The 10,297-nt window shown below is 41.5% G+C and overlaps 1 protein-coding gene across 2 annotated transcripts; it reads left to right on the forward strand.

Annotated features, from left to right (window-relative positions):
* Positions 1–564: 564 nt before the first annotated feature.
* IDNK (IDNK gluconokinase) lies at positions 565–7,148 on the forward strand. 2 transcript variants are annotated; one of them, XM_069880061.1, is made up of 5 exons: positions 570–615; positions 699–729; positions 1,129–1,215; positions 3,041–3,084; positions 5,996–7,148. In XM_069880061.1, the coding sequence occupies exons 1-5, from the start codon at positions 575–577 to the stop codon at positions 6,354–6,356; spliced, it is 564 nt and encodes a 187-aa protein (XP_069736162.1). In that variant the 5' UTR covers positions 570–574; the 3' UTR covers positions 6,357–7,148. The 2 variants fall into 2 exon arrangements, with proteins under 2 accessions (XP_069736163.1, XP_069736162.1); XM_069880062.1 differs by lacking the exon at positions 699–729 and having other exon boundaries at positions 565–615; positions 5,996–7,147.
* The last annotated feature ends 3,149 nt before the right edge of the window (positions 7,149–10,297 follow it).

Raw genomic sequence — 10,297 nt, forward strand, 5'->3', positions numbered from 1 at the left:
CTGATCATCCTTGTAGCCTCCTCTGGACCCGTCCCAACAGCTCCATATCCTTCTGATGCTGAGGATTCCAGAACTGGATACACTACTCCAGATGAGGTCTCACAAGAGAGGAACAGAGGGGCAGAATCACCTCCCTCACCCTGCTGGCCTCGATCCTTCAGACGCAGCCCAAGATGCAGTTGAACTTCTGGGCTGCGAGCGCGCATTCCTGGCTCACGTCGAGCTTCTCCTAAAACAGGGTTAGCCAGGGCATGGCCGAGAGGTCAATTAAATTTTAAAGGCAGGCTGTTAGGAGCAAAGGAGAAAGCAGAGGCTTAACACACGTGGCCCGCGGTGTGTGACCGAGGCTGCCAGCGGCGAACGCGGCGTGGGGGGTTCCTGCAAAAGAAACGCCTGACGGGACAGGGCAGCTACGGACTGAGGGGTTTGCAGAGGAGAGCGGGTAACTGCAGCGAAAGGAGGAGAAAAAAAATGAGCTGGGGACAGGACCGGGAGGAGGCGCTGCCGCCGGGAGAGGAGGAGGAGGAGAAGGAGGAAGAGGAGGAGGAGGGCGGAGCGGGGTGCCGGGGTCGGGATGGTGCTTGTGGTTGTGATGGGGGTGAGCGGCTCGGGAAAGTAGGTACCGGCGGGCGGGGCGGAGCCGGGGCGGCCAAGACCCGCGCCCCGGGCTGAGCCTGCGTCTCTCTGCTTCTCCGCAGGACCGCGGCGGGGGCGCGGCTGGCGGCGGAGGTACGGGGGGGGACACCCCGAGGGGACACCCCGAGCGGCACAAACGCAGCCGCTCCAGCCCGAGCGCGGCCGCTCCAGCCGGGATGCAGATGCTCCAGCAGCTGGAATGCAGCCCCTGCGGCCTAAGTGCAGCCCCTGCAGCTGGAATGCAGCCCCTGCAGCTGGAATGCAGCCCCTGCGGCCGCAGCCCCTCCCCCTCTCTCCCCCGGCGCTGACGCGGCGCTCGCCGAGCGCTTTCTGCTGACTTCGCAGTGTTTGCGTTGTGAATGGTGATTCGCACCGGGGTGTGTCAGGCCTGTAATTTCTTAGGTGCTGCCTTTGTGAATTCTGTGATCCTTATTAGCTCACCTGCTTTGGCTGAGGGATCCATAACTTTACTTCTTTGTTTGTTTTTCGTAGCTGGGATGGAAATTCTACGATGCAGACGATTATCATTCTCCAGCGAACAAGAAGAAGATGGCAGAAGGGACACCACTAAATGATGAGGTAACTTGCAGTAACTCTGAAAGGTCGGCAATCAACACATTTACCTTTGTAACCTCTGACACATCATGTTAAAGTAGATTGTGGGCTAGGCTGACCGTAAGCAAAGGCTGAATTTATAGTTCTGCAGATGGTAAGAGGGAAGGGCTTTTTGTGTTACATAGGATTCTGGGTTAAAACTAGCTATTGTTTAAGCTATTCATAGAATCATAGAATCACCAGGTTGGAAGAGACCCACCGGATCATCGAGTCCAACCATTCCTATCAAACACTAAACCATGCCCCTCAGCACCTCATCCACCCGTGCCTTAAACACCTCCAGGGAAGGTGAATCAACCACCTCCCTGGGCAGCCTGTAAACTATCAATAGCTTATTCTGTGTGGTAGCTTCTAAAGGGTTAGATGCTGACTCAGGATTTATCAGAAATCTGTCCCACTGTATCAATATACAGAACCACTGAACGGTTTGGGTTGGAAAGGACCTTAAAGATCATCCAGTTCCAACCCCCCATGGTCAGGGACACCTCCCACTAGACCAGGCTGCCCAAGGCCCCATCCAACCTGGCCTTGAACACCCCCAGGGATGGGACAGCCACAGCTTCCCTGGGCAACCTGGGCCAGTGTCTCACCACCCTCAGCATGAAGAAATTACTCCTCATGTCTAGCCTAAATCTGCCCTTCTCCAGTTTATACCCATTGACCCATTCCTATCACCACAAGCCTTTGTAAAAAAGAATTGAAGCTTTAGATTACATGCTGCATCTTTGAGTAAAATAGTGGAAGATAGATAAAGTTTCTACTGAAGTACGTGTTATCATTTTCAGTCATTGCAGTGATTGTTCCACACTCTTCTGTTTTTTAAGCTCCTACTTAAAATGTCCTTGATTCTAACTTTTTGTTAGAAAAGTTACAAGATGACACCTCTTGAACTTTTCCTGGGAAATCTATAGAAACATAAAGCTGAACTAGGGATTTTTTAAAAGCACCCTTGATAGACTGAAAAAGTATTCTAGATTCTTGTTAAAAATGTTAATCTTTCATTAGTGGTTGGAAGTTCATAGAAGCCAATATGTCATCTGAAGCAGCACTGCACAATTGAATGACTAAACCCTTGTTGTATGGTGCTCAGCAACAGAGAAGCATCTCTTCTGAAACACGAGAGATGCAAAGTTGAGAATGTGTTCTTGAATGCCACTAGGAAGTTATTCTATTATAATAATAGCAAAAAATACTGCATTTATTTTTCTATGTTATTGTTTGTCATGCTCACCCAAAGGAAACAGTATTGAAAGACGAAAAGGAAGCAGTTGCTTAGTGCTTAATAGGTATGAAAAAGTTTGTGAGAGCTTAAATTTTAAAACAAGGTTACAATGAGAAGCTGATCAATCACAACATTGTGTTTGCCTAACTACTGAGCATGTTGCAAAGTAGTGGCTATGATTACATTTATTTGTGATTGCTACTGACATAAAAATAACTAAGTTGGATCTGAAGGATTGTGTGTATATGCCAAGATATAAAGAAAAAGAAATCACAATTCAGGCTGTACATTTGAATTGTATCATAGAAGCAAGAGAGAAATTGGCTGTCCTTCCAAGCTTTTTTTTTTCTTTTCACTATTAGTATGTTATCAATAAAATGCCTACCACTTCTCATTAGCCTTCAGACAGTGGCAGCAAATCTACATTAGAAAGAAAGAAAATCAAAACTGAACTTCCTGTACAGTTTAATGCTTATTTTCATCTCTAGTTGAATGCTCTAGGTGTTAGAATCAATTGTTCCAAATCAATTCCATAAACAATTTTGAACGAACTTGTTTTCTTTCTAGGACAGGATGCCCTGGCTTTATGCATTGCATGATATACTAAGGAGGTAAGAGAACATTTGGTTCTAAGGATTTTGCACTAAAGACAAAAAAAGTACCAAAGGTATTTTCCCCATTGCATTCCAAAGCAGAAATGTATGTAGCAGCATATAAACATTCTGCAGGTAGTAAAGCCATTCTGCTTTCACTAATCTAAGCTGTCATGGTAATTATAGAGTGAGATAATCCCTGAATAATAATGTCGGGAAAATTGTTGGCTGTTATATTTGGGTTTCTACTGTCTATGTAAAAATAATTTGAAGGATCCAGTTCAGTAACAAACATGACATTAGCTTCTTATAAAGAATATAACAAAAAAGACACCTGACAGTAGGATAAAATTTTGTAAAATATTATTATTTTGAGTAAGATATGGTGTCAAGTTTGAGGCCTTATGATGAGTGGCTGAGGGAGCTGGGGTTGTTTAGCCTAGAAAAGAGGAGGCTGAGGGGAGACCTTATTGCTCTCTACAACTCCCTGAAAGGAGGTTGTGGAGAGGAGGGTGCTGGCCTCTTCTCCCAAGTGACAGGGAACAGGATAAGAGGAAATGGCCTCAAGCTCCGCCAGGGGAGGTTTGGGCTGGACATTAGGAAAAAATTTTTCACCGAAAGGGTCATTGGGCACTGGAACAGGCTGCCCAGGGAGGTGGTTGATTCACCTTCCCTGGAGGTCTTTAAGGCATGGGTGGATGAGGTGCTGAGGGGCATGGTTTAGTGATTGATAGGAATGGTTGGACTCGATGATCCGGTGGGTCTCTTCCAATCGGGTTATTCTATGATTCTATGAAGTTTGCTGTCTCTCATAGGATCCTCATACAGAAGCTGAATAATGAGTAGAGAGGGAGGTGGACTAAAAAATGGCTCAACAGCCAGGCCCAGAAGATGGTGATCAGTGGCACGAAGACTAGCTGGAGGCCAGTAGCTAGCAGTGTACTCCACGGGTCAGTCACAGAATCGTTAGGGTTGGAAAAGACCTCTAAGATCAAGTCCAACCATCAACCCAACACCACCATACCTACTAAACAATGTCATGAAGTGCTACATCCATGTATCTTTTGAACAGCTCCAGGAATGGTGACTGCACCACTTCCCTGGGAAGCCTGTTCGAATGCTTCACCACTCTTTCAGTAAATAATTTTTTCCTAATATCCAATCAAAACCTTCCCTGATATAACTTGAGGCTATTTCCTCTCATCCTATCGTTTCCTACTTGGGAGAAGAGACAACACTCACCTCGTTACAGCCTCTTCTCAGGTAGCTGTAGAGAGCAATAATGTGTCCCTTCAGTCTCCTCCAGGCCAATATTGGGTCCTGTTCTCTTTGACATCTTCATTAATGATCAGGGTGATGGGGCTGAGTGTACCCTCAGCAAGTTTGCTGATGACAACACACAGTGAGGAGTGGCTGATCCAGAGGGATGTTGACAGGCAATAGGAATGGGCTGACAGGAAGCTCAAGCAGTTTAAGAAGTGCAGAGTCCTGCCCCTGGGGAGTAAAAAACCTCAGGCACCGGTACAGACACTGGGGAAACACCCAGCTGGAAAGTAGCTTTGCTGAAAAGTACCTGGGGCTGAGGGGCCTTAGGTGGACACCCAAGGGGAACATGAGCCAGCAATGTGCTCTTTTGGCTAAGCTGGCCAGCAATATCCATGGCTCCATCAAACAAAAGTGTTGCCAGCAGGCTGAGGCAGGTGACCCTTCTTTCTTCAACATTATTGAGGCCATACGTGGAGTGCTGTGTTCAGTTCTGGGCTCCCAATTACAAGAGAGACATAGACACACTGGAGAGCATCCAGAAAAGGCCTGTGTAGATGATGAAGAGACTGGAGCCTCTCCCAAAACAGGAAAAGCTAGAAGATCAGGGAGTGTTTAGCCTGACTTTATACAGTGGCTGTTAACTTGCTTGTGCACATCAGGTAAGCATCCTTCCTTGGAGCATTAGTTAATTCACTGAGAAGTTTATCTGTTTGGGTTGTTATACTGGATCTATTCCTTAATGTTACATGCGAGACCAAGGCCACTGCCCAGGTCCAGAAACTCTGCAAAATCAATTATACTTTAAAGGAGCTTAATGCCAGTGTTTAATGACTATTACTTATAAGTAGTTGAGGCTGGCATTGGCCAGTGATAATAGTAGGTGTTGTAAGTTCTTGTTTCCCTGTGAATGCAAATCTGATAAAGGTAGTATGATTTTTAAATAGGTTTACACCTAATTTTAATTTGATTGCAGAATGTATTTTCTTAGGCAGACATTTCAGTCACTTTCCATAGTGACAACTAATTCTGGGTTTGTTTTTTGGTGGAACAGACACACCCACATTTTAATGCTTGCTTTATGTTAAGAAGCCTTGCCAGTAAAAAAAAATACATATGCGAGGCATAAATTTACCTGCATCCTATTTCTTGTTTAATTTGAAGTGGGTATATATGCAGTGCTGCCAATGAGTATGGTTACAGGAAACAAAATTTAACATTACAGTTAAATCTGAGACACTGAAAAGAGATGTTGGAAGTATGCCTACATATGTATTTAAGAACAGAGCTCTGTACTGTTCAGCAGCCACTTACTCTCCAGACAAATTAGTATACTAACTTTATAGATAATGGATGGAAGTTTGTATTCAGTCGCTACTGTTCTCAGAAATTAAGGAAATTATCGTGACACTTCCTTGTGCTAGAATTTAATTTAATTTAATTTAGGGAAGAATGATGGCTAATAAAGGTTTCAAGGAGGCTGGCTAGCCTGACCTCACTTTCAAATCTTTACCTGCACTGGTAATCTGATTTCAAAATCCTGTCAAAATGATGAAAAAATCCCCAGGCTTTTCTCTGAAGGATCCAGGGGTTGCCTCCCTTGTTCAGTAGAACTAAGGAGACATGTTGTTACGCTACATGTCAATTTTTCTTTTCTTTTTGATAGAGAAGACTCATCTAGACAAGATGCAATTCTGGCCTGTTCAGCACTGAAGAAGATGTATAGGCGCATATTAGTTAGTGGAGCATCTGCAATTGAAAGCAACCAGCCAGAGCAACCAGGAGAAAATGCTGCACTGAAGATCCTCTTTGTTCATTTGGATGGTCCTATGGAAATCATTGCTGGCCGCCTGGAGAAGAGGAGCGGACATTTTATGCCCCCTAAACTTCTCAAGTCTCAGTTTGATGCTCTGGAGCCTCCTAGTGCACCAGAAAACTTTATTACTATCAGGATAGAAAAATCTCTCCCTGAAATAGTGCTGGAGATTAAGCATGCTATTTTTCAGGGTGAGACTTCCCTGGAGTAAGTCTCTGAATACATTCAGAAATTCCCTTAAGGATATCGAGACTACGAAAAAGCATTTTAATTATTCGATTGATTATTAAATAAAACCAACTTATTTTTCATGATAATTAAATAGACTGCAATGTTAAGAGCTGGTTTACTGCAGTTGGTATCTTTATTGTGGCTTTGTAAAAGACTTTCTTTTTTAAAAAACCCTCAACTTTTTATACCCTTCACCATATGAAGTGAAAACTCCTGTTTTAGGAAGAGCCTGCTTTTGAAAATCCTGCCAAGGGTCATGCACAATAATTTAATTTCTTCATTTTAATTTTTACTCTGTCAAACATGGAGATTACCACATCTGCTATTAGATAATTAAATAATTTCTAACTTTCTTAGAAATAATGTGGGTTTTGTTTCTAGAAGTACAAGAGGCAGGAATGTAGACAATGAAGTTCTGTGCCTGGTGCTACACTGTTTCACTGCTGGGTTTTCAAAAACTTGTAGATTCTGTGTTCAAGCCCTTGCTAACCTCACTGCAGCACTGGTGACTTCCTAAGAGCTTTTGTGAACTCTTACTGTATGCATTGAACACCAGGCTTAAAAATGTGAGAAAAAAATGTAGTGTTGGTGAAGCAATATAAAAAATATAATTGTAGGGAAAGCTTAGAAGTAAGGGATGAGTGGCCTCATGTTGGCTCTGTGCTCCCATCTTTCATTTACAAAGTGTACTCATTGAAGTACAGTGGAGAGCGAGTCAACCAGTGACCTAAGATACTGCATATAAGATTGATAGAGGTTTACTTCTTTTAAAAAAACTAACTTACTCTTTCACAGTTGGATCTTCTCCTCCATGTCCCTTCTGATTTTCTTTAGTCTTCCAACTCAGACAATGCCGAGTCCAGTATATGCTTGTGGATAGGTGCTTATACAACTGCTTTAAAGCTTAACATCAAACTATTTCTAATACACTTTTTTTCTTGTGATCAGAAAATTCCAAATATTCAGTTCTCTGATTCATAGAGTTTAAGGTTAACGTTAAAATCCTTTATTAGTGCAAAAGTGCTTTTTGAAAGACTGTCTATGCGTTGTCACACAAGAAGCATTTTTTTAGCTTTATTTAATGAAAACTGGAGATAGTTTCTGTAAGATTTGAATCATATCTGAATAGTCATCCTTGTGCCACTGCATGTAGAGTATTTTTATAGTGTGGCATGCAATTTTTTAATTTTGAGGAAGATGTATTAACTCCTTCAGAAGCAAAACCCAAGTTTCAAAGCATCTTTGGTGTAATTTTTACCGGGATAACTAGTTGCAAAATGTTCGCCTTGTTTCTCACTTTCAATGAGTAGCAAGGGGTCTGTGGTTTACTACACTAAATACGATGCTTAGGTCACTGCAATAAGTTGGCCTGTCCAAAAATGGGCATTTTTAAATACTGATTTGGGATTGTAGACATTAATACACTCACTTAGCAGAGGTCTTTTGAAGAAGCTGGTTCTTAACACCCTCAGATTTCAAAGGCTAGGCAACTCTTCAGACCAAATGATTTGTCAGAACCGTGCAAGTTTAGTAGCCGTGAAAAAGAAACTGCACCCTCTTGTGGTATGAAGTCTCCGTATTTTCCCAATACACCACTTTACAAGGAGCTTTTCTAATATACACATTATTAAACACAGATTTATGCTCATGGTTTTTCCCCTGACGTAATAAAACTACATCAGGTCACGGTGCAGGGACGGGAAAGCAGTTGCAGCTATGATCAGACCTCCAAGTATTTAAAAAAAAAAAAAAATCAACAATTTCAGGTGTGAGTTCCAAAAAGGCTTTATAGCATCCTCACAAAATGGCTGGCACTAACAGAAAATTGTACTCAGCACTTAAAATCCAGGCTCTCTTAAGTACCTTGGGTTTTTGAAGTCTTTTATAAACAGTATATGTGGCCGTTCATGCTGCATCAGGTTAGGTCTGGGTATTTCTCACTCTGCTCCTGTGATGGGAGTATTTCCTTCCCTTAACCTTTTAGCATATTTTGCCTTTTGCCTTTACTTAAAGCAAAACAAAGTATTTCCACAGGTCATGTGATGCTGACAGGACACAAAACAACCATTTGAATTAACATGCTAGTAATCTTGTGAGTGGCAGGTAGTTTCCACTACTGGAGTTCAGTACTTTTGTCTATTATGTTCCCATTAGCTGCTGCCTGAAGGCTGTAATTCCTATCTGCACTTCCATCTTGGAATCTCAGAAAAGACCTTAACATCACATTTAAGATAGTATTGAAACAGTGTTTGATTTGAATGTACACATTTTAAATGTTTTAAATGGCATCTGCCAGTTCACACCACCATGACTTCCAGCACTTTTATTTTTGAAGCAGTTACTTGCTCTAGTAGTGGTTTGAAAATCAAGCAAGGTAGTTTTGTAGACAATCCTACCAGATCGTTTGGTCCATGTGGGGAGGAAAAAAAGAAAGTAGGAAAATGAAGAGACAAACTTCAGGCACACATACCCTTTTCTGGTCCAAAAGACAAGCAGCAGATTTCAAATAGAAGTTACTGAAGTGCTCGGAGACTGCTTCTGAAAAAAGAGGTAGGTGATAGTTCTGAAGACAGAACTTTTAAAAAGCACAGGAAAAGGGTCAAAGGGGATGTGTGGGGGGGGAGCATGGAACATTGAACAGGAACATTGTAGTTATGCTTTTAAACCAACAAGTGTTATCTCCCCTTTAGTGGTAAAGATACAATAAAAAGTCTACCCTACATATAAACCATGTTCTTAAGATGTTTTCAGAAAAAAATTAATTCCTGCCATGCAAAAGATGGCTCAGTGTTCTACTACTACTGACAAGAAAGGCAGTAACTGTTAACAACAGTTATCAGTAACAACAGTTACTGATAATACTTATTGTATTTCAAGAAGGAAACTTAGCTTAAGGGTTCATTGTAGATTTTAGGTCAAACTTCATTTCTCATTGTTTGGCAAAAAAAAATTACTTCAAGTGTAGTGTCTCAGTTTGTAACATGCAACTGAAATACTTACACAGGTGAGATGAATGTTGTCCCAAGGAAGTGTTCATGCTAGTTGGATTAATTGTTTCAGGCTTGGTAAAAAGCATTCCTTTGCCCCTCCTTGCCCTTCCATTTGACAGTAGCCTTTTTGGATGTAGCCAATTGTACTTTCTGAATAACCTGCCTTCTAAATGACGAGGGGTCTTACTTTTTTAAAGGAAGGTCCCAGTAAGACACACTAAATTCAAGTCAAATTAGTTATTTTGAAGATCCTAATAAAGTAAGTGTGAAAATAACTGCAACAAGGTAGTGATCAATCCACAGAAATTACTTGCTATCACAGCCTTGTATTCAGTGCAATGAAAGCTACTCAGCCAATAAAGTCACTGTGGAGGTATGATGATCATTTACAAAAATAATTTTGTACCCAGATTGTAGATATTTTAAAAGTTTTTGATTCTACTAAATTCAGCTTACCAATAGATTCTATTTTAATTTATTGCTATTTATTTAACACTCTGTGCTGAGGCATCTAAGAGTTTGATCCAAAGGCAGAGGCTGCCAAACAAGACATCTTCTTGAACTTTTCCAAGTGCCATGTATCAGCAGTATTAGACCAATTTACTTACTGGCAAAGCAAGAGACCAGACTACTGGACAGGAAGTGAAACTTCTCTGTACCAAGAATACAGCGCAGCTATTGCCAACAAAACTGCATATGTGGCTTTGGCAAAAGTTTTTAAAATTTCACTGTATACACAAGTGTGCTCAACTTCTTCCTTTATATCGTAATGTAATTTTGCTTGAAACCAATTAACAACTTCGTTAAAATGGGTAATTTAAATTTAATTTAAAAAGATGGGTAATGTTAAAATCTAAACAATTTGCAAACAATGATTTTTAGTGCAAACTCAATTTATACTTGTACCATCAAAAGAAAAAGGCTGTTCAAA

Source organism: Phaenicophaeus curvirostris, chromosome Z (genome assembly GCF_032191515.1).
Source record: "Phaenicophaeus curvirostris isolate KB17595 chromosome Z, BPBGC_Pcur_1.0, whole genome shotgun sequence".
Lineage (NCBI taxonomy): Eukaryota > Metazoa > Chordata > Aves > Cuculiformes > Cuculidae > Phaenicophaeus > Phaenicophaeus curvirostris.